The sequence below is a fragment of the Lytechinus variegatus genome, chromosome 10 (assembly GCF_018143015.1).
Source record: "Lytechinus variegatus isolate NC3 chromosome 10, Lvar_3.0, whole genome shotgun sequence".
NCBI classification, from domain to species: domain Eukaryota; kingdom Metazoa; phylum Echinodermata; class Echinoidea; order Temnopleuroida; family Toxopneustidae; genus Lytechinus; species Lytechinus variegatus.
The window spans coordinates 26,983,566-27,008,550 of NC_054749.1; the positions used below are offsets into that span (position 1 = coordinate 26,983,566).

At 36.9% G+C, this 24,985-nt stretch overlaps 2 protein-coding genes across 3 annotated transcripts in view; one reads left to right on the plus strand and one right to left on the minus strand.

Moving 5' to 3' along the window:
• LOC121422326 overlaps positions 1-10,594 on the plus strand; it is a 51,352-nt gene extending 40,758 nt beyond the window's left edge. Inside the window, 13 exon segments of the mRNA XM_041617293.1 lie at positions 526-642; positions 1,131-1,242; positions 2,050-2,172; positions 2,562-2,633; positions 3,204-3,275; positions 3,669-3,740; positions 4,129-4,200; positions 4,718-4,789; positions 5,532-5,603; positions 6,445-7,192; positions 7,516-7,864; positions 8,724-8,938; positions 9,346-10,594. Of these exon segments, the coding sequence (XP_041473227.1) occupies positions 526-642; positions 1,131-1,242; positions 2,050-2,172; positions 2,562-2,633; positions 3,204-3,275; positions 3,669-3,740; positions 4,129-4,200; positions 4,718-4,789; positions 5,532-5,603; positions 6,445-7,192; positions 7,516-7,864; positions 8,724-8,938; positions 9,346-9,489 (2,240 nt within the window). The 3' untranslated portion in view covers positions 9,490-10,594.
• Positions 555-23,771, minus strand: LOC121422325 (zinc finger protein 850-like). 2 transcript variants are annotated; one of them, XM_041617291.1, is made up of 12 exons: positions 23,570-23,771; positions 21,387-22,450; positions 20,879-21,044; positions 19,885-20,319; positions 19,492-19,562; positions 18,260-19,150; positions 17,789-17,975; positions 16,906-17,042; positions 15,556-15,649; positions 12,925-14,238; positions 3,194-3,273; positions 555-637 (listed from the first exon to the last, which is right to left on the minus strand). In XM_041617291.1, exons 1-10 carry the CDS (start codon positions 23,577-23,579, stop codon positions 13,055-13,057), a joined length of 4,239 nt encoding a protein of 1,412 aa, XP_041473225.1. In that variant the 5' UTR covers positions 23,580-23,771; the 3' UTR covers positions 555-637; positions 3,194-3,273; positions 12,925-13,054. The 2 variants fall into 2 exon arrangements, with proteins under 2 accessions (XP_041473225.1, XP_041473226.1); XM_041617292.1 differs by lacking the exon at positions 555-637 and adding an exon at positions 1,193-1,261.
• Between the last annotated feature and the right edge of the window lie 1,214 nt (positions 23,772-24,985).

Genomic DNA, 24,985 nt, shown 5'->3' on the forward strand with positions numbered 1-24,985 from the left:
AACGTCATATATTGTACATTCAATTCACAAAATTCAATGTCTCTTCTACTAAATATGTTGTAACCGGCATTTAATCATATATGTATATGCCCCTACTTAGATACTCAGTACCGGTGTGTTGACTCAGTTGGTAGAGCGTCCATCTCACAACTGGGAGGTCAGGGTTCAAACCCCAGCAGCATCAGACCAAAAGACGTTAAAAGATGGGAGTTGCTGCTACCCTGTTTGGCGTTCAACGGTTAAAGGGATAGAGCCTCGTCGATCTGGCGCTGCACAGTGGCTGCCGGGCCCACGATCAATTGGGCAAAGCAAATTTTCGGAGTATTTCATTTCATGTCTATTTCAAACAATAAATTATGGATTTTCATTTTTTTTTTAAATATAAGCACATCAAAACCTGTATTTGAAATGACTCAAATAAATCCCTCTGGAACAAAGACAAATGAGAACTAAACCCTGATACTGAAAAATTACTCATAACTATTCTAAATATTTTTCAATACCTGTGTCTCTGGCTGATAACAGAAACCTATTCCTGTCCCGGCTTCCTTCGATGTCATGGAGAGAAGTATTGCGTTACAGATGATCAGATCTGCGATGGCGTCATAGACTGTACAGATGCCGATGATGAGATGTTCTGTGGTAAGTTGAGGAAGACGGTGAGAGATGAGATCTGAGAATATAGTGTGATGGAGGAAGGGAAGAAGGGAGAAAAATAAAAAGACAATGATAATGAAGACCAACATAAATTATTTTCCCCCTCAAATATTCAGTATTGAGAGGATATTTTTGTCATTGGTACATTCACCTAACCTTCGTGAAACACACATATACAGTCAAGCATGTCTATAAAGGCTATCCAAGGGAAACAGAAATGGCCATTGGAGAAGGTGGTCTTTATCACCAGGTTCACTTGCTCATATTCTTATCAACTTGGAGACAAGATTGGTGGCCACTACAGGTTTTCACTATGGACAGATGGTCACTAGGACAGGTTTGACTGTACATGTATATCAAAGCTGAAGGTAACAAGAAACTGAAGAGAAACAGCAGAAGCAGTTATGTGGAATAAAGGAGGCATTCCTCTAGCTATAATAAAGATAGGACTTTCATTCTGTTTTTTTTCCTAGACATTGTTTGTCCCACTGGATGTACTTGTGATGGTCTCAGTTTTAATTGCCACTCATTCGAGGTATGGACATCCGAGCTTGCTGCGAGTATCCCCATAACTGCTCGTCAAATGTGAGTTAATACAAATTGTCTAAAGATACAAAATAATACATAATATAAGGCAGGTACAAAGCTGTAAAGAGAAGATAAAACAGTTTTTTGTGTGAAACTGAATTCCCAATCTCACAAGATATTGGTAATAGTCTATCTTAAAAATCTCTGTAAATTTACTTTGTATAGATATAACATGTACATGATTGAAAGTACTTTGGAGCACTTTCTTTCAGGAAATTCACTGATGCATTAAAATATTTGGTAGTTTGGAAAGATATTTAATGAATGCAAATCAAACTAAGCTAAACAATATTTGGTAAAATATTGTCGCACGCACCACGAACCGTCCTCTCTGTGCACTTCGATGCAAAAGTTAAGCGCACTGTATCTATTCCACGAACCGTCCTCTCTGTTACGTTGGCCACTGTGGCGTAAATAATTAACTTCAAGAAAATATAAAGATACGGGATGAAACTTTGGAACCTGAACTTTTTAACAAAGACACTGGTTAATAATTTGCTCTCCTTGTAGGTTCACTTATTGCTGGTTTAAAAAAAACTTTTCTTTAAATGCGTTTTTCGCAGAAGTAACTTTCGCATCAAAGTGCCCAGAGAGGACGGTTCGTGGTGCGTGCGACAATATGTATTACCTGCAAAATAGTTTAATTAACAGGTGATAGGGCCAAATTTTAACCAATCTTGTATCTTTTCAGATAATGTGAGACAGAATGGGCTGATAAACAATCTTATTTTGCAATCATAAAGACTTTAAATCATTGTATTTCCATTATTTGATTACATTTCAAATTATTTTTGGGGGGCACAGAGTAATCATTGATGCATACCACAGTCAGCGAGAAAGAAGAGATACAGAAATGCACTGGAACCAGACAACACTAGAAGATACCTTACATCTCAACCTGTCATCCTACATGTTACTACTTTCTCTGTAAGTGTTTACTCCCTAAGTGTCTGTTAGATTCTTTAATAAATATAGTTCTATCTTTTTAAGTTAAATTCTTTGAAATGTGAATTTATTGGAGATGCTGTCAATGTGCAGCTCTAGTTTTACCATTTTAAATTCTGTAAAATGTGAATTTATTTTGATATGAACCTATCTCTTTGAAATGTATAATGAAAATATGGTTACCACTTATCATCCACACAAAAAAGGTGCACGGGTGTGAAATAACTAAGCCATTCATTCTCAGAGATTTCTGTCTTTCGATATTTTTTATTCCTTCAAAACAAACTTATTATCATTACTTTTGTAAACTTGAGATCTAAATGTAAGTATAGCATCTGAGACAGACAGTCCTTTTCTACTTCTCTCCACAGGGATTTGCCGGGTAATGGAATAGAGTATATTGTACCTGGAACTTTTTCTGGACAACATAATCTAAAGAAATTGTAAGTGTATCGTTTTTAATAGCTTTCATGTGTTTTTTTAGCAACACAGCAAGGCAATGTCACATTAGTTGCCATCAACTTGGTCATAGAGCCATTGTAATATCAATTTTGTCATTTTCTTGATTTGAAAGCAATATATTTCTTCCCATCTTGCTTGTTATTCAAGCTCTCATATTAATTCCAAGCGACTAAAGTATGCTCCACCATTAGTAGACTACAAATAAAAAAGAGAATGTTCTGCATAGTGTAATTTCAACAAACCAGAAAATATCAAATGATAAATAATTAGATTCCTTTGTATTACACTGTTTCAAAAGGATGAAGGCAGTTCTTTTGAATATCAGATCATGTATGATTTTTGTATATGTATATACACACACAAACAGAAGATTAAACAATACCATGTATGATGAAGATACAAATGTACATTAATGTTGACAATTGACACGTCAATTGTGAATATATTTACATTGTGTGATATACTGAATAACCAATTTGGCCAAGACTTTAATACACATACACAAAAATGAATATTATCATTTACTTATCAATTGTTATACCTTTTTACAGGGGCCTTTCTAGGAATTTCATTCAGATGCTGTATGCTGATACATTTGCTGGATTGGATCAACTCACTGACCTGTAAGAACAAAAATAATTTCAAAATATTTTCATCACCTTTGAGTTTCTCTAGAAATTAATCATTTACAACCTATACTCTAGCATTAAATTGGTGAGTGTGCATGTGTGTGTGGGTGTGCATGGCGCAGATACATGAAATTATGCTATTCAAGAGGGGGGGGGGGTGGTGACAGAAAAGATAATGCCTCTGAACAGTGTCCAATGCTTCAATCTTTGCATGTGTACAGTGTGAGAGGGTGTGTGTGTGAGGGTGGGGGAGATAAGTGTGAGAGTGTTATGTGTCTGTTTAACAGTGTTCACAGTCTTGAGTGATTTGAATAATTGGTTTAAACACATATGACTCTTGCCATCTGAACGCCTTACTACTATCATTAAAAACCAAATTTTATACAGGGACCTCTCATCCAATCCGCTCATGATTGTACAACCGGGTGCTTTCAACTCTCTCTCCAGTCTTCCCTTCTTGTAAGTGTCACAAGACTTAACCTTCATTTTCTTGTTCATTAAAAAAGTCACATTGATTCATATCTATTCCAATGCCCAAAACAATCTATTCACAACTTATGGATTTAATGGATAAAAAATATTCCATTTGCTAGAACCAAACATATTTGTTATTGGATTATTTACACATATTGGAAATACATGTATTGTGGGTAATCTTGCTTGAGTAAAAAAATACTAATTAACTATGAAAATGCTCCGAAGTACAGCTTGCATGTACTCATTTCAGTGTCATTTACTGAATACATGTACCACAACCTATCATTGCATTGTATTTGGTGTATTAGATATGTTTGATATATTAAACAATACATTTGAATAGTTATCTTCAATATTGTCATTGTTGCAGACATTTACAGAATCTTGAGTTAGAATCCCTTGGAGTAGGAACATTCAATGGACTCGATTCACTTGAACTCATGTAAGTCTGAATAGTTGCAAATCTCACCAAACTAAAATCATTTCCTTTATAAGAAAAGAGTCATACTTACCATTATGGTTATATGTATTATATAGTAATGATTAAATTGAATCTAAATGTATGTATTCATGAGGCCAAATAGATATAACTGTTGATTATCATCATGAAACAAAACATTCATTTGTATAAAATTGGTTTAATATTTAAACTACAAATTTGTAAATAAATATGCTGTTAGTACACTAAAAAAAGGTGAAAAATTAGGTATATATCTAGACATTTTCATAATTTGGTTTAAATGTATAAACAAGATATTGCTTAAATGGGATATAAGTATATAGACATCTTCACTCAAACATCCCTTTACATTTTGTTAGTTGTTCTATGACAACCTAATAAGGGTAAACCTGCATTGTATTAAAACATATTGCACAATTTAGCAAATGTATGTTGTAAAAGAAATGCAAAATAATAATGAATTTTAATCATAGCACTATTGGTGATGTACATTTTACAGAAATTTAAATGACAACAACATAGCTCGAGTGGAGTCTGGTGCATTTGACGGTCTGAATAATACCGAGACATTGTGAGTACATAGCTAAATTAAGTTTAGTTTTAAATATTTTAGTCCTTCATTTAATCCTTTTCTTGTAAGGTTGAATGACATCCCTTTTTTTAAAGTCCCCAAATTATTCTAAGGGAGTTTTCAGAGGATTCAAGAACACAGTATATGTATTGAAAATGCCTGTAAAATGACAATGAACAGCTGGAAGTCTTTGTCGAAAATTGGTAAGCCGGGACCATAAATTGCAAATATGTGGTTTGTCCAGAGACAAGGACTAAATTGCTGTTTTGATTCATCGATATTCGACAAAGAATTTTGGTTGTTTTTTTGTCATGAAGGGCATTTGATAATACACTTTAATATCTGTCCTTAAATCCTCTGTCGCTGTGTGGAAACTCCCTACTTATTTTTTATGAACACACATTAGTCCCTGTATCTCTGTCAATTTACTGAAAATGAATTACATGTTGTTGAACTCTTCTCTTCAGCAATATTAATAACATTTATGATATTTTTTATATTTATTGATATTGGCTAGGTTCACGAAATCGGGGTAGACAAAATATTGAGATGGAGTGACGAGCTCACAAAATTCGTTGGTATAAATTGGATTGCATCAGCTAAAGACAAGCACCTTTGGCACCAACTTGAGGAGGCCTTCGCCCTGCAGTGGGCTGAACATGGCTGATATGATGATGATGATGATGATATTCAGACAGAAATGCAATTTGATGGTCAATGCCGATTTTTTTTGTTCATGCAGATTACTTGAACGGAACGACATTGTTGACTTTGACATGGATATTTTCAGAGGGCTGGACCAACTTCGACATCTGTAAGTCCATTACTTTTTACCAATTATAATTATTAACTTATTATTGATTGATGATGATGATGCAAATAATTTGTAGAGCGCCATACATCTGTCGAAGACATTCAAAGGCTCCTTGGAGGAGCCAGCCAATCTGGGTCGCCTAGAAGGGCGTGTACACAGAACTGTGACCAACAGGTCTCTCCTCCCGATATAACTGATTGGGGAAATGCACCAGTGGTGGACCACTGCACCAGGGTTTCCCCCTACACTTATTCGAATAGTTCAGTGGGTTCTTCACGTGCAAAGTTGGTGACTCTCCTCTACATGGGGCCTCCATTTAACATCCTATCCAACGGATGGAGTGTTTCCAGTGCTGTAACATAGCATGCATCTATGAAACAGGGGAGAGACGTTTAGACACAACGCAATGGCTTCAGTCATCCGCCTGGGGTGGACTTTACTGACTGAGCCAACCTCGCTCTCTGATTGGATGAAAATATTCAGAAAAGTTGTAAAGGGTATTCTTTGATCGATGTCCAATTAAATATTAAAGGTACAATCAATCTTTAAAGTCTTTTTGCAAATCATGTCATGAAAAGTTCAATTTATTTTATAATTCATGAATGCCTTTGAATGTGCTTACCTGCACTGTCATTATACTTTTTTGCAAAGTTTATAACGCCTCCAAAAAAAATTTAAAAAGAAAAAAGAAAATTGGCAGTTTGCATAAATACAGGGAGGCCGGGTCCTATGTTGTTGTCTTGTTCATTCTCACCAAGACAATAGCTAACATACAAGTGTGTTGTTATGACTACATTTTGTCTTTCTTAATTTTTTTCTCATCTTTCCAAAACACACCTAGGTCATCTGACCTGTTCCTATTCTGCTGCATTGTATCTGGTCTTGAAACTTGCTACCCGCCTGAAGACCAGTTCTCATCCTGCCAAGACCTGATGCGATCCGACGTGCTACGAACCTTCATGTGGATCCTTGGTTTCAGTGCCTTCATCGGGAATGTCTTTGTCATCATAGAACGGGGACGAGATCGTAAGAAATTCCGGGTCCAAGCTTTCTTGATCTTCAACCTAGCCGTATCCGATTGTCTCATGGGGGTGTACATGCTGATCATTGCCAGCGCCGATGCTCACTACAGGCATGTCTACGTTTTCCATGCAGAGAAATGGAAAGCAAGTGGGATGTGTAAACTGGCCGGGATCTTAGCCAGTCTTTCCAGTGAGGTATCGGTGCTGATTCTCACTACCATAACGATAGATCGTTTCCTCTGCATCACATTTCCCTTCTCGCAAAAGCACTTGGGACGGAAGTCGGCCCGCATTACAGCAGCAGCGATCTGAGTAGTATGTCTCATCTACAGCGTCATCCCAGCTATTCCATTCCCTTACTTTGGTGACAGATACTATGGACGCTCTGGCGTATGCCTTGCTCTGCCTCTGACCAATGTCAAGCCTCCAGGCTGGAAATATGCAATGAGCGCCATCTTTATCAACTTTATAGCCATGGCAGCCATTATTGTCTGCTACACTGTGATCTACGTCATTGCGAAGCGATCGGCATCTTCGTTGAGGACCAATAAGACAATGGAAGCCGAGGTATGCAAAAATACAAATAAGAGATTTTTGTTTATTGTCTGTTAGGAATATCCACAGTCTGTAATGCTCCAGAATAACTTGAGGCAGCAGATTGTGAAGAAAAAGAAGAGCAAAATAGAAATAAGAAGAAAGAAAAGAAGAGGAAATAGAGGACATGAAGCATATACCTGTATATTCCTTTCTACTAGATAGCAACTATTTCTTGATGTGAAGGTGAATCTTTGATATTCATTTAATTCTTGAAATGTATGGTGCAACCTCAAAAGTACAACATTCCTTCATGCCTTACAATTACACCATCCTTTATCATTTATTCTTTCTAGATTAAATTAGCAGTCCGAACTGCGGTCATCGTGGCCACCGACATCTGCTGCTGGCTGCCCATCGTCATACTCGCCTTCGTGTCTCTCTCTGAATCTTCTGTGATCCCACCTTCGGTCTATGCTTGGATTGCCGTCTTTGTCCTACCAATCAACTCCTCCATCAACCCCTACCTCTATACCATCTCAACAATTGATGTCAAGAACAGGTTGGCGTCCTTCCGAACGACCACAAGCACCATCACCAACAGCACTGTCAGCAGTCGTTACACACCGAATCCAGGAGGACCCAAGAAAAATGGTACCTCAAAGCTTTTACAAGGAAACTCACCCACAAACTCAACAAGAGAAGGTTTGGATTGATTAAATTTTGTTATGCTTTGTATTTGGGATATTTCTAACCTTTATTATAACAATGAAAGGAAAAGGAATATTTGTAAGAATACTGATATTCAATGTTAGGATAAAAGCTGAACAGTAAAGGACATTTACTTTATTGCAATGTATTACATGTCTTTTGAGAGGAACACTTTACATATTGTACACAGGAGAAGTGGCAGGTTTGGACAGCTTGCACTTTGTAATTTTATTTTTATTTCACTAAGAATTATAAGCATACATACATTTATATACATGTACATTTTTGAAAATATAAGCTTATGTCAATAGAAAGAATAATAAAAGTCTAGCTTTGACATAAGTTCCTCGAGCTGCTTTATCATTTTCAAGATTATTGCCAAGGTTGAAATAAAATCTGTGTCGGGAATTGATTCCAAACCCCTCAGGACAATGGAGACTGACTAGCGGTTTTGACGACTACAAGTGTTCTTATTGACCAAATGATAAAAATGTTCAACTTATACTTACAAGACAAGTAAATCCCTCTTTCGTGGCAGATGAGAAAAAACATAATAGAAAAATCACTTTTAGATTTATGGATACTTTTGATTCCTCATTAGTGTTTATGCCATTTTGTGCACAACTATTTTCACAGTTGTGGACTGTTCTGGTAAGTTCACAAGGTCCAAGTTTTAAACTTTTTGTAATGGGGTTCCATTTGAGTAAATGTATCAAAGCAGACATATTTGGCAAAATTTGATTTGCAAAATGCGAAAAAAAGATAAAACCACTGCAAAATACCATATATATCAATTATTTAGACGAAAAAATATCCTAATTTATTCTTGTTCATGTTTTTTTTTTAATTCCAGAATCTACAAGATCTTTAGAGATGAGCAGAAGAAAGCAGGATCATTACATTCTGTCAGATGCCATTAGTCTCATCAGAGACAAAGAGCTTGAGATTAATGCAGAGGATGTACAAGCCATCAGTACACAATTGTATGCTACACTAGATAAGATCCACTCTTGTACAATGACCCATGGTTCGCTGACTGCTGATCATATTGCCATCGAGAAAAACAAGGTTGGCATTTTAATACTTCAAAAAAAAATTAATATGGTGTCCATAAGTTACTGCATGCAGCATCATTTTAAATTGATCTCCAGCCAGAAAATGCATTGGTCAAATGAGTTTTACATATACATGTAAATGCATCAAATAATCTGAAGATTGTCAGAATTTATCAATAATAAAAGATTCAATATGAATAGTACCAGGGGAATGACCCCGGGGGGATGCACAAATCCTACACCCTTGTACCCCACACACACTTTTTCAGTGTATAAACAGGGTCATATTGGTTCCTCAAACTAAATTTAGGAATAAAATCCAAAGCAGATTTTTACAATATAAAGCTTGGCTAAATATCATAAATACTGATTCGTCATTCTTGATGTGATTTAATTTAATGGTTATCAATTGCTTTTCAGGAAAATGGATCATGGACAGGTTTTGTTTTGTTTGGGTCTATGGACCCGGCAAATGATGCGACAGACGACAATCGGCATATGCATCAAGATTTTGATCAACTTGGAAATGTCATCGCTGAGCTAAAGGATGCATTGGGCTCCTGAAAAACACCATAGATGGATAAGATGGTCCTTTCGACTTGTCATACATGAGACATATCAATGTTTATTTAGATTTTAGTTTGTTTCATGTAATGCATTTTAGCATTGGAATATTTATATGTATATATTGTACTATATTCTGTAATGCCTTTCATGCACTGTTTGTATTGTTCTTGTTATGAAATGTGGAAATAAATGAATGAATCAATCAATCAATATGTACTGAGGAATTAGAAGGAGCAAATGGCATGTATTATTTGTTTAAATATTTAGTGAGCCTTATTCTTTTCAGCTTCAGCTTTTTGATACAGTTGAGAAACAGTCATCTTTTTCCTGATAGTCATAAATGTTTCTATTTATTACATGAGTAATCAAGTGCCATAAAATGCTCGGGGTAATTATTCAAATACCACTGCCTTCAAACATTAAGGGCAATACTTCATTATTATAGAGTGCTTAAGACTTCTGATAAGTATGGATCTATTTGCAATATAAGAAAAAAAAATTAAATATGTATTTAATAAATAAATATATTTTGTGATCAGTAACTTGAAAAACTATGGTATTTGGATATATTTCAGCAGATTTGTTATCTCTAAACTAGATGTCGCCATTTTAAAAAGATTGTCGCTCTTATGTGTAATCCCTTTCTTTGAGGTTTTGTTTTCTATAAATCCTGTACTTTACTTGATATAGGCCTATTTAAAATGTTTTTATGATCACAATATAATACCGTATCATTGAATGTTGGAAATTAATGTTACAATTATGACTTGTTTTAAATTATATAGACAGTGTAAATATTTTGAGAATCAAAGTGTGTTACATGTATTCTCCCTGCAAGTAAAATTGAAATGCAGTCAAATGTAAAGTAATTACATTTAAGATTAAGCTACGTCTACGAACTTACCGTACCTCTATAACTCCTTTTAATCAATAATTTCTGTTATTTAATATTTTGTTTGCTCCCCCCTTCACTTGTGCACCTTGAGCATCTCTTACAAGATAGATATGGCGTCAAATAAATTGCAATTAAAGGCAACAAATGAACTATTGCTAGCATGAATTAGAATAAATCAGAAATAAAAAAAAATAGCTATATTACATAACTCAATGGACATTTCAGTAATAATATAGGCCCTACATGTACATTATGCAAAAAGATTTTAACAATATTTTGAGCTGCAAGATGGTTATGAACATACTCCTTTTCGATATGTGTTTATAATACTTTTCTTATTGATAATTTGATATCCAATAATGGATTTTGACACTTATTATTTTTATCATTATTTGTTTGGAGTCATCTGTGCCTGGGAGGGAAAAGCAAACTAAATCACTCTGACCCTCAGGTGTCTTCTCCCAATGTAACTTGATGGGGGGGGGGGGGGGGAGGAGCAGGTGGACCACTACACTGTGGTTCCCCCCTACTCTTACAACCTGTATATGAATATTGCAGTGGGTTCTTAACATCTTAATGTTTTAAAGCATGTAAATTAAAAAAATAAATCTACTTTATGTTGTCTGAATATTAGAAGTGACAGGATTGTAATGTATCTCAATAATGTAATGTTTCCAATGGAGTTGGAATACATGTATATCTAAATATCAATCATCCTTTTCATGCCCTGACATGTTTTGCGATTGTTCTTTATTTTTGTGATAACTCCCCTGAACCTATGATCACATCTGACAAAAAAAAGAAAAAGATTTCTTCCGTTCCTCAAACCCTCATCTCACATTTGTCTATCGAACCTGTGCAATATTTCACTATGTTACTATTAAAATTGAATGTTTGCCACATGAACAACAGATCTTTCCTACATTCAATCAGTTTTCTCAACTTTTAACTGGCTCGCATCAACTCAGTCAAGCTTCAGGAGTGGATATTCACTCTGATCAAGGAACAAAATAAAAATAATTTTCTGATGTGCCCATCATTTGCACTGTCATGCACTGTCTTATAACCATTCCATGTATGTCACGTTTCTATAAACTATAATCATAAAAATTATAAAAAATTATAAACATACACTTTAACATTCCTCTTTTGTTTTTATATCACACAACTTTGCTCTTGTAATCATTTCCAAAATTTATCTGTTTTTATTTTCATCAGGAATATTTGGAGTAATGAATCTGCATCAGAAAAACTTTTAACCAAATAGCCCCTGAACCGCCCGAGACCACCCTTCCTGTTACACACTGAATCGCCCTTAACCGCCCGTACGTTTTATTTGCGCTATAGTATCTCTTGTATATGATTTACCGTGCTAATATTGCGTGTGCATACTGTATAGGTTGGCTGCTATATAGATCTGCATAGAAAAGTGTATGCTCCTATTGAGTATAATAGAGAAAAACCGACTGACACGCATCGGTGTGTAGCAAGTTCCAGACTGTTGCGCAGTCGATCTCAGCAAAGATGGCTGCGTCCACGTCTCGGAAAACCACTTACTCTGTCGAAGAGTTTTGATGAAGAGTTCATCAAAACGTTGGATATCACACAGAGTGACATCGAAATCGATATGGACGATTCAGATTTGAGTTGGAATTAATTTTTGACATATTTTATCCCTGAATTGGCGAAAATTTTAGTTTTATTTTCATTCTGTCAGTAATACTTATATTTTTTTGAAGGCGTGGGACTGGGGCGGCTGAAACCTAAACTTTTGCTTTTATTTCTCAAAGGTCAATATTCGTACATCTGATTGAACTTTGCCATGTACCAATTTATTCAACAGGTCCTACGCTACAAAATAAATATAACTTGTAATGAACAAAAGTAAATTTATAAAAAAAAATCTTTCAATTTCTTTGGAACAATGCCTATTAATTACCAGTTTTATTGTTTCCTCCAGTGAGAGATTGCCTTTATGCGTATAATCTGTAGGTGCTATAGGGTTAATATCATGATTTATACGGAATAATGACATTTGCCAACTGCAAGTACAAGTACATGTATCTGTTATGCACTTTTATATTTGCTACTTTGCTCCTATGATTCATTTTGTCAAATACATTCTTTGATGTAACAAATTAATCTCTTTAAACAAATTTCAAACTTCTTTATTATGTGTTTTTGAACTCTTATTTACAAGTGCTATCCTGGATGGTTTTCTAATAAGTACTTATTTTATAATTGAAATCAAAATGTCTAAAATTGCAATCTTATGTTGATACATTGATTACAAATTATCAGTCCTTAATTATGGCCCCATAATACATATGTTGATTATTGATCTCGCAATATCTTTTTGATGCATTGTATTGTATTGAAACCCTATTAAGTTTTTTTTCCTTTGTTAATATGATAATATGAGTCTTCTTTGGACGTTTGTCATGTATCAATTTTGTCACAATCAAAGTGTAGTTGAATTAAATAACATTATAGAATCTACATGATTATTACGAATAAAACCAAGAGTAATTATTTACCTGAATTAGACCACATGCTCTTCTGACTGTAGAACACCATGATGACTAGTAATTGACTGCCGCTGGGACTTCATTTTACAGATCCATCTGATTTGCATGGTGTACATGTACACCAAAGAATGATCTCTGGTCAGGAGTCTGTGATTCTTCTCCTGCATCTGTGTTTATCAAGAGAGTTCTTGCATTTGAAAGACCTTGCGCACTGTTGACACTTCAAACATCCTACAGATTTCTGTTTACAGGAATGGCGCTTCAGGACGTAGTCAGTGCTGAAGGACTTCCCGCAAGCATCGCACTTGTGAAGGGTCTTCCCTTCATGCGCAGATACATGGCTCTCAAAGCACTTCTTATCCAGGAAGGCTTTCCTGCAATGTGGACACTGGAGGGGGAGCTCCCCGGAATGAGTCTGCTGGTGGACTTTCAGCTGAAACTTCCGTCTGAAACGCTTCTCACACTGATCGCAGGGGAATGGCTTGACTCCAGCGTGGATCAATGAATGGCGCTGTAAGTCGCTGGCCAGATTGAATGCAGAGGGGCAGTGTTCACACTTGTACTGTTTAATCCCATCATGAACGAGCTTATGCCTCTGCAGATGCGACGGCTGCCTGAACTTCTGATGGCAGATGGTGCATTCATATTTCTTAATGCCGTCATGGATCTGCTCATGAGACTTTAAGTGGCTACGCTGTTTAAACCTGGCACTGCACTTTATACAATTATAAGGTCTTTCGTCTGAGTGCTTTGCTATCTCATGTTGCTTTAGGTTGCTCTTTACCGAGAATGCCTTGTTGCAAGTCTTGCACACAAACGGCTTATCTCCTGTGTGGATTCGCTGATGGACGTTGCGACTGCTGATCTTCTTGAAGCCCTTGCCACACTCTCCACAGTAATACAGAGATTCATCCTTCTCCTTATGGGGTCCATCGTTCCCCACAGGGTTCTGGTCCTCATAATCAGATCCTGGTTCTTCAACAACCTCTGGTCCAGGGGATATGGGTATGCTACTAGGATCCAGGCATTCATGGAAATGGGCTTTTGAATCACTTGTGTACTCTTCTCCACATTCCGCACAAATTTGATGTTTTCTTGCATCCCCCATAACCTCCAATTTCCCCTTCTCCTTGCCCTTACTCCTATTGTTCTTATTCCCTCTCTTGGTGGGATCTTGTTTATAAGCAGGACTATTAATGGTAATAGATGGGTTGTGCAGGAGCTGGGTATGTCTGGCTAGCATGAGTGCACTGGAAAATAAAATGCCACAGGAGTTACACAAGAAAAATGTGACCTCACTCTCATCGGATGGAGCACTTGGGGCTGTATGGTATTGGAAATAAAAAAAGAGAAATTTTAGTATGGTCATCTATCAGATAGAAAAATGGTAAAAACATGTAAGGCACTTATAAAGGTGGCAATGTATTGGCAGGTATGGTTGAATAAAGTGTATATCATTGCCTACTATACTGAGTAACATTTGATGCAATTCAAATTTAAATGTTTTATGTTATATATCAAGTTATAATGTATAAACAAGTTCACTAAAATTAGAAGCATTTTCTTTGATGACAACAGACACGATTAAATAGAGTGGTCAGTATTCTAAACTCGGGTTTCACTTAAACTCTGGTCTAAATTTGGGGTTTATCTTTGGATAGCCAATTGTGACACAATTCTGTTTAAAAGTACAGGTTCAATTTATAAGTTCACCTGTTACTCAAATCATTCATCACAGTCTGGAAATTGTACTGAATTAGTATTCTTTGCCATAATATCCTGATGAGAGAGCACAATGAGGATAAGAAGCATAAAATGTTAACAAGATTTTTACCTTTTTGGGAGGGGGGCTTCCCATCATTTTAGTTCAGAGTTAAACCAAACTTCAGACTACTGCCATAGTGTTTGAATGAGATACATGCATGTGCTAAAATCGCACCTGATAAGAATATGTTTTTTTAGCAATCAAGAAAAATATTTCATATATTAGTGAGTACTTTCACCTCCAACTCGTGGCTTCTTCAGACTGAAGCATGGATGGTGTTATGACAATGATAGAAAGAGAATGTCATGACATATACACTGTATGAGAGGGAATATGCCCAAGGTGGCGTACCGAGAAAAAAAAAACAAGGTCTTCAACCACAAATAAAGGATTTCGTACCAGAAAAAAATTTGACAAGCAAAAAAAAAAGGTCTTGAAGTTCAAAGGAGAGGGCCACTTGTGGCTCGTCAGGGATCAGTTGTGACTCGTCACTCAAACGTACACGATACCCTTCTCTCGCAATCGCTATCATGCTGCCATCTACAGCACAACATATAGAAACCACTAATTGAGGCAAAGGTACTACAAAGGTACAAAACAGTTTCTTGATTGTGAAAAAATAACTTAATCTTATGAAAGAACCAATAACATTAATCTTTCTCAGAATCCAGACCTCCTAACCCATGTTACTGGAAAGAGTTGATTTTGCTCAAAAGTAAAGGAAAATGGAATTTCACAGAGGATTGTAAAGTATACCGGTAGTTTATTTAAGAAGAATAGGGAAATCATTTCCAGATGAGAGCACAGAATGGTCAATAATTCATAATCTTTCCTTTTCCAAATTCAGAATGGTTGAAAGGTCTGCAGAATCCTACCTGATGTTTGACTACTATCAGGGACTGATGTTTCACTCTGGCTGGGTGGGATGTCAGAGGGCCGATGGGGAGTATTACAGGTATCTGAGCCATCCTATGACAAAAAAAACCAACACAACTTTGAGTAGATGGGAAATGACAAAGCATTTATACCATACATGAAAACAAGACCTACAGATGGATATTATAATATGCATGCAACCAACTTCATTGATATGAAAGGCCTACTCTTCATCATGGGTCGTCAACTGTTTCATAGATAGCATGTATTGTGAGTAAGAATCAAACAAATAAAAATATCTAAACACAATATTTCCCCAGTGCACAGGAATAAGGACAGAAGGTGGATACATGTGGGATACCCTCACAGTCAAAGCTATGTTTATTTTCAAACAAATCCAGAATGTGAGTTCATATTTCTATTAAATGCTAGATTTCATTTTTCTTATTTACATGTATTCAGTATTCATGAAAAAGCTGAAGTATAAAAGAATTCAATGTCATTTATTCTAAATCCATATTATTTTCTCGCTACTTTATTTTAAAAATTCTTCAAAAACCTTTCACTACAGGATCAAAATTAGTTGTACTTGGCAAATGGTATGGCAACTAAAACTCCATAACAGTGTAACAGTTTTAATACTAGTCTACTTTAATCTTGGGTTAACTACACTGATGCTATGACACATGGAATCTACACGTATCAACAAAGACAGCAGGGAGGGGGGGAAGGTAGTGGTGGGGGTCACTACCATTGAAGAATGGACAGCATCCGCGAGAATTGTCTTGAAACACTCATCTTAACGAGGATTCAAGGGCAGGCCACTGGGACACTCTGAGAATAGATTTAGTGCCGATCCCAGATTTACATACTAGGATTTCATTGAATATTTGGACATACCCTAAACTACTATGATTAGGTTATTCTCATCTAGCTGTGTGCATTACTGTAATCTGCATGGTTCATGGCGGGTTTGAGATGGGAGGAATGGGATTCCATTTTGAATTTTGTCTTTTTATCAGGTTTTTTATTGAGCCGGTGCAAAGAATTTTCCGTTCATGGGTCCTGTTAAGAAGGTCCCACAGTCGGTATAAATTACATACCCTTTTTGCTTTCAAGAGTTTTTTATTTATTTATTTTTTTTGGGGGGTGTTTTTTTACTCTATATTCTGGACAAATACTCAACGCAGGGAGAGTGGCCCAACAAATTTTCTGGAATGTATTCGAATTCTATGCTATCCGATGGCAAGATTAAAACACACTTAAATCTTCAAGGTAGCATAGGGACTAAAACGTCATTTTGATCAACCCCAAACCAGTGCTATTGTCTATAATTAATCAGTACTTACGTGCGATCCATGACTAGTATTAGTCATATCAATGCAACTGAATCCAGTTATTTGTATTGCACCAGTGTCCAAAGATGGAGCAAGGTTTGACACTAAATGTTCACCTTCAGACTCTCTGGTCAGTTGATTTGCTTCATCTGGAAGAGAGACAAAAAATTGAGACAAGTTCCTGCTTGCATGTGACATTCAAATACTTCAATAACTGAACACTTGTAATTCTTTGACGGATTTTCGTCAAACCTTCATCAATGTTTCTTTCACTTTCAAAACCACTTCATGTCTGCATGAATTTTTCCCTTCAACAAAATATTCAATGGAGTGCAAGAGACCCCCATAATGAGAGATGGGGTCAATTTTTACAATAATTGTCAATAATGGGCTGTATTCAGGGGAGCTCTTGTTATAAATACTGGTGTTAGCCAATCCTAAGTGTTCACAAAGCAAGCAATATGCAATACAAAATGGTATATGACAACAAACCAATGATTTATATTCACTTGGACTACAAGCAGTTGGTGCATTTCTCAGATAATAAATAGCGCATGAGCTTAACCCAATTGATCTACTATCAATTTGTTATACTCTAATACCCACCTGATGCCTAATAATCATTTAGTCTAATGTCAAGTTGGCCCAAATTCTATTTTGTCTACTTATTATTTATTTACTTTGTCAAATAGAAAAATGGTTCATAAACCGTTTATCTAACCATACAGACTAAACACTCTTATACCAAGTGGATAACAGATAAAATGGTAATAGCCTAATTGGCAATTAGATGAAATAGTCAACAAAACTAGACGAAGAAGGATTTAGACCTTGTTTGAGACCAACTAGAGTAGGCAAAGCAGGTGTAGACCAATTGGTAATTTATCAAACTAACCTGATTTGTCTTGTTGAATCTGAAGAGGAGGAATAGGAGGTGGCGGCGGAGTACCCAAGTGTATGACAGTATGTCCATCTAGTTCTGTCTTGGTGAAGAACTTCCTTGAACAGTAGCTGCACTGGAATTTCCTCATGTGGACTTGCCTCTCATGGTAGACAACAGCTGCTTTTCTTCGGAACGCTTTCTGTAGGGATCAAGTACATATCATAAATTGTATATCATCTTAATTAAATGAAAAAAAATACATGTATATATCTGTGTCATTATCAAGCCACTGACTGAATAGATTAATGATTTTAAGATAAATCCCGATGCAAAAATTTGACTTTCAATAGTATTTTTGTCTCTACCGCTTTATCCCCTTGACTTTACACATAAAATGTTGCAGAAATAGGTTTCTGTGCCTTGGCAGATTGATGTTTGAACATGTCTGAACTTGTAGTATTAAATAATGTAAGAATGTGATACCTTGCATATCTTGCAGGTAAATGGCTTTTCTCCTGTATGGATCCTTAGGTGCCTCTTAAGATCATGGCCCATGTAGAAAGCTGTCGGACAATGAGGACAATGAAACCGCTTCTCTCCTGTATGAATGGCCTCATGGCGCTCCAGGTATGCCATACGATGGAAGGAAAGTCCACACTGGAAACACTGGAATGGCCTTTCACCTCTGTGGACCTTCTCGTGTTGGTCAACTTGGCGCTTCTCCTTGAAGGTCTTTGAACAGTACTGACATTGGTGAGGACGGTCACTACTGTGAGTTATGGTGTGCCGCTGGAGCGTTCCCTTGTTCGCGAAGCCTCTCTCACAGATGGAACATGTATACGGTCGTAGACCATGAACTCTGACCTTGTGCCGCAGCAGTGATACCATTCGCTTGAAGACATCCTTACAAAGCTCACAGGTTAAAGTATTTTCTTCAGTACATGTTTTACTATGCTCCAAGAAGGACTTCTTTAGTGTGAAAGTCTTGGAGCAGACCTTACAGGAGAAGGGCTTCACACCATGTGCGGTGTCCAGGTGCCGATGAAGCTGAGACTCATACCTGAAGCCACTGCTGCATTGGTCACACCTGAATCTCTCAGGGTCCTTATGCTCCCGGGCATGGGTCATGAGGGCATTCCGTCCAGTGAAGGTTTCTCCACATTCTTTGCAATGATACAGATGATGCTGTATGCCATGGCACTTCAGCTCATGGCGCAACACATAACACTGCTTCTGAAATGTCCTGTGACAAACATGGCAAGAAAGCCTCTCGTTGTCAGTTGAAGTATGCTCTTTCTTCGCAGAACTTGAAGGCTTTGCATTTATTTTCCTATAGGCTTTATCTGCTGCTGCTGCTGCTCTCTGCCTTGTCATCTATCAAAATTTAAAAACAAGAAAACACAAATAAAAATTTGAAAAAAAATTGATTAAAAAGTATTTGCACTATTTTCCCAAAAGGATAGAATTGAATCAATTTCAATTTTTCATATGATGAGTGTAAAACATTTATATTACAAAACTGAAAAATAATACTACAGGAGGTTTAAAGCATAAAATTAAGGATGAAAACCAAGTGTACAAATAACAACATCTATAACTCAATCTTGAATTTCATTTACAAGGCAAAATGGCGAATACATTAGGAAAATGAATTTAAAAAGGGAAATATCTATGTACAGTGTATGAAAGCTAATATGAAGAAAGAAATAAGTTACCCTGAGAACTGGTCTTGCAGACGGACCCTTCTGCTTTGTAGTCTTCTTTTTCTTTGCAACCATGTTTTTTCCTGGAGAAAGACACACTTGCAATAGATTATAAATGTTAACCTGGCTTCTCGAAACAGGCTTGTTAACCATCTAAACTGAAAGGATAACCTAACACTGTATTAAGATATTGAATTGATTTACAAATAGCAAAGGTAAGAAATAAGTTACCCTGAGAAAATGGTCTTGCGGACCGGATTAGTATCTGGACTTTGAAAAATGATAATTTAGAATTTACTAATAGACTGGGGGGGAGGATTACACCCCCATGGCTGTCTTGTAAGTCCAAATAACCCAGCTCTGTAATATTAAATAGGTGTGGTAGGAGAAAAACAGTCACGCTACCTGTATGTATCGTCATATGATCTTTGAGCTCCATAAAGAGGCTGAACCGTTGATCACATTCTCTACAGTCATGCGACAATGTCTTCACATGTTTCTTTTCATGTTCTGACAGCGCCTGCAGGTCTCTGAAGCTCTTATTACACCTCTGGCAAGTGAAGGGTTTCTGATGGATCCGCTCGTGTATCCTGACAGCCTGTTTCCGGGCAAAGCCTTTCCCACAGTGTGTGCAGTGGAACGGCCTCTCCCCAGTGTGGATGCGGTCGTGGCGCTTCAGGTCGCTGCTGATGTTGAATGTGGAAGGGCAGTGAGGACAGGAGAAGAGGCGTTTGCCAGTGTGGGTGAGGACGTGCCGCTTCAGGTGCTGTTTCTGGCGGAAGACGAGATGGCAGGTTTCGCACCGGTGTGGTTTGGCCCCATCATGGATCGACATGTGACCTTTTGTAAGAAAAGAAGAGAATCCTACAAGTTATAAAGTTGCTATCTATATGTAAAAAGAGTCTGAAATGTATCAAGACTTTATGCATTTGTGGTATTAATAAAACTGATGCGTCTGATGCAGCAAGACTACAGTGAGCGCGAAGCAACCACTACCTATACTAAAATTAAATTTAACAGTAGGCCCTAAATGTTCATTTCAATGCATCTTACATGTAAAGGAGACTGCCCCCCCCCCCCTTGGCATCCTATTACATAAACCTCACCAGATCCACTAGCTGAAGCTTCACTTATCTATGTACAAAGAAAGTAAGAATATAAGAGATATGCAAATGAGAATGAGGCAGTGAGTGAAAAGAGGGAATCTTACATGTACCTGTAAGATATCTCTTGATGGAAAGTTCTTTCACAAGAAAATTTAGAATTTCAAAGAGAAAAACAGTAAGGTAGGAACTCTATTTACCTCTAAGGTAAATTCCATTTTGAAAGGTTTTCCGACATGAATTCTAGAATTTAGTACTCAGAAAGAAAAATAGAAAGTGAGGAGCTATATGGTTACCTTTAAGATGGCTTTTTTGTTTGAAGGTTTTCTCACACTGTGAACACTTGAAAGGTCTCTCCTCACTGTGGGCATTGCGTTCATGTTCTTTGAGATGGCCTTTCAACTTGAAAGATCTATCACACTTTGAGCAGGCATAAGGTCTGTCATCAGAATGAGCATAAATCTGTTAAAAAACAAACACACAGTCATCAGCAGAAAAAAACGTCAGCACTGGACACATTGAACACTCAATTTGTGAGCAGATCAAGAACAATTAAAATTTAAGTTAAAACTTAAAATAGAATTAAAAGATTATGAAAACTTTTTAATAGACTGGGTGAATTTTGAGTCCTTGTTTGAAATACATAGCTTTGTTAGTGTCAAATCATTATTTCAATTATGAATCATGAGGCTGAAACTGCCTGTTGTCTGGTCTGTCTGTATTTTCTACCCTAGAACAATCATTACTATCATGAAGAAACAGACTCATAAAATTTTCAAAATTAAAACCTCCAAATATACTTACCTCGTGTTGCTGTAGGTTACACTTGAGGGTGAATGTCTTCAGACAGGTAGGACAGGAGAATGGTCTTGGTCCTTGCCCTCTGGATGGTTTAGTTGGCTTGATGACAGATTCTGTTTGGGTCACACCTACAGCAGTCAGAACACTCATGGGAAAGGTGTGGGTTGGCAGAACAGACTGTTGCTTGTGTAAAGGATGGGCAGGGACTGTCGAGGAACATAGTCGTAAGGAACCTCCAGGGCGATTCATGCTTCCTCCTTCAGTGTCTTTGGTAAATGGAGATACCACTGAAACTGAGCTCAATATTGGTTTCTGGAATCTTGAACTATCCTTTTTTATGTGGTCTTTTTGCCCCGTATGGCGGCATTGATTGCTTTGAATGACAGAAAATGTGCCAGGAGCTGCAGTTGGTCCCCCGATGTGTGTCTGCATCATTCTCGCTTCATTTGTAGTTGTTGGTGTTTTGTCACCAATGGAGTAGAGCTGGCTTGCAACTTGACTAACAGTTTGCATGCTATGATTTCCATCCTTATCTGAAGAAAAACTTGAAGCCCATTTCACATGAGCTTCTGATGTTGGAGTTAGATTCGCAAGAGTATACTTGATTTTGCTTTGGGCCTCTTCCCGCTCCTGGCACTGGTTCAATGCGATTGGTATTGCTGATTGGGTAGCTCCTGATCTGGCACTACACTCTGATCCCAGCTCTTTGGGAAGATTCATGGACGAGACTGGTAGTTTATCACTCTCCCTGTGTGTGTCTTCCCCTGATTGCCAGTGGTGTGTAGAGGAAGCAACAGGGTAACCTTGTGAAGATGTGTTCACAGTCTGTAGCTGTGTTAGAGTAAAATCATGGCCACTGGGTTTCCTGGTGGTTGGATGTTGTTCAATAGGTTCATAAAGATGAGCTGGTTGAACTTGAGGGATTGCACCCAGTCCTGTTGGTAATAAACTTCCAACACTGATGAATGGAGAGAGCTCAAAGATTTGATGGTGTGTGGCACAATGCTGGGACAGTTGTAGGGCTGATGGGAATTGAGTCCCACAACAACTGCACAGGAAGAATGGCCCTGCAGAAGAATCAGAGGTAATAGAATACTAGTACTTGAAGTATAGTCTATTCATTAAAGAAAACTGACATTAAAATAATTGTCATTGGGAAAAAAATTCATTTAATTCCACACCTTTACATTTTGTTCGATAGATTGCTTGTAGCAGGTGGAAATTTCAATTAAATGATACAGCAGTTACTATACAATTAGATTGAAAAACCACAAAAATGGACTTCCCTGTTTTACAATATTAGTTTTGTAAAAAATTTTTTTAGCAAAACTAAATGAGTGTTTTTAGCCTCTATAGCAAATCAGGCTATCCCCATAGTCCAGGCACATGGAATCAATACCCCTGCATATATCTCATCAACTTGGAGTGATTTTCACTTTTTGAGTCTGACTTTGAACTTCAATTTTAAGGAAGTTAAAATAGGCAGAAACAAATTTGAGCAGGTCCTCGTTTAAATAAATTCACGGTTATACTTTCGGCCACTCACACAAGTATGTGAAGTTAGTATCGTGTGATGGATATTGTCTTATTGTCACAACGTGATTCACAGAATTAAATTGCTTTTAAACATCAGCTCTCAAGCTGGTTGAACAGTTTTTTTTTCTTGCATAGCTGATTTGAGATATTTCTGTTTGGGTAGGTGGTATTCAAAATGTATCTTGTTTTGATTAGAATTAAGGAAGGGCATATACTTAAGTTAGAGTAAGATGTCTAGTTTTAGTTTTTTTTTTCATTTTCACACTCAATTGTTTTGTGTGTGTGAGGTTTAGTTTTGTTGATGTTAGAATAAGAATTAAGATCTAACTTACACCTCTCAAACACAGACAACAAAAGGGGCATTCACTGTGATACATTTTATCTCGTAAAAGGAAGAAATGACAGATTTAGAAGAGCTGAAAAATACTTAAGTCTGACTGAGTGTAACTCACAATTAGAGTCGCAAGCACACGTATCACTCAGTATCAAAAATCGAGATCAACACAACAAGGGACACTTTGTATGGGACTAAGTAAGCAAGTTTTTGTGTCGATTAGGCTACTCACAGATGGTGCAAATTGCCAGAATTACCACACCATATTTGAAATAAAGGAAACATTTGTATAGAAATATATGCAACGAATACTAACCAGCATCCATTGTCCACAAATTTGCTACTGATAATAATCCCCGGCATTAATTCGTACTCCGTTGATTCCCTTCGCAGACGGTCTCATCCAAAGCTGAGAAAACAACATCGATGACGTCATATTCCTGGCCAATCAATGGCAGCATCGCTGTCATTATGCCGTCTTCGACGTGGGACGGATCACTTTAGAATAATGTTAGGTTGTTTGCTCTTTTCTACCGCCTCCCCCTAAAAAAATAGAATGTAGAATAAGAAAGAATAAGACAAAGCTACGAAATAGCGAGGGGGGGGGGGTGACTAAACCCTCATCCAAACTCACAGACCAAAGCAACACAAATGAAAATAATTATGCATCTATAAATATTTTTTTGATAATTAGTCTACTTCGGGTCTACTTCGGGTCTACTTCCTTACCCTTTAGTGAGAAAGTCAACATATACAAGGCAATCTGTAAGATGATATCCTTAAAGGAACACTGATGATTATCAAATGTAAATAAATGGACTAATATTAACTGTGCAAAACACAGAGAATTTCACCAAAATTTGATAAATTATTGAATTTAGCAATATTTTGTTACATAGGGAGTACGCTGTAAATGAAAATGCAAAAGGTGGGCTGATGATTTTATGTTTCCAATATCTTTTTTTCTCATGTCATTTATTTAGATTATGGTCATGCTGTTGTAAAAATGACAGATTTTCAGTTATTCATTAAGACACAAAGAATTATGTGGATTAAAAGACTTATAATGGGAGAGCCCAAAATGAAATGGAAACAATATTTCAGATACTTAGCAGACGGTATGGCAGGATTGCAAATTTTGTTTAGTAACCTCACATTGAATTTGATAGGATTTGAACTGCCAGAATTTTATACTGAAATGTTAGATGCATGGTTCAATAAGAAATTGTTTTTACTTAAAGAAGAGAAGAATGAAAGAAATGAGATCATTTTTTCAATAATAGGTTCATCCGTTTGAAAGGACAAACATATTATAATGAAAAGCTGTTTTTGAAGAAAATTTATAAACTCCATCATATTGTAGATAAAGATGGGAAGATGAAGTCTATCTCGACCTTTCAAAAAATGGGTTTGGATCGTTTTGAAATAGAAAAGATACTCGAAATTTTTAATAACATTCCATACTTTTGGAAGGACTCGCTGAAAAAAGAGGGTCAAAGTTCCATAGATAGTGAGTTAATTTTGGATTTTCAATCAAAAGGTAGGACTTTTGACTTGCAAGATATCACATCAAAAATAATATATGATACTCTTGTAAGTATGAAATCAGAGGGTAGCTAGGGTTGAGGGGAGGGAAGCAGGCCGCGCTTCCTGGGCTTGGATGGGATGTGGGGGGGGGGGAGTAGTTGGGATGGGAGGGCCTTTTCACTTCGTTTACTCATTCAGTTCAATT

Bases quoted from the DNA above. Each gene is read 5' to 3' on its own strand.
- LOC121422325 (XM_041617291.1), bottom strand. The intron at 17,043-17,788 runs GTTAGTTTGATA...TCTCTCTTCCAG, and splicing joins GATTCAACAAGACAAATCAG to ATGAAGCAAATCAACTGACC. The intron at 14,239-15,555 runs GTAGGATTCTGC...AATACCATACAG, and splicing joins TGATAGTAGTCAAACATCAG to CCCCAAGTGCTCCATCCGAT.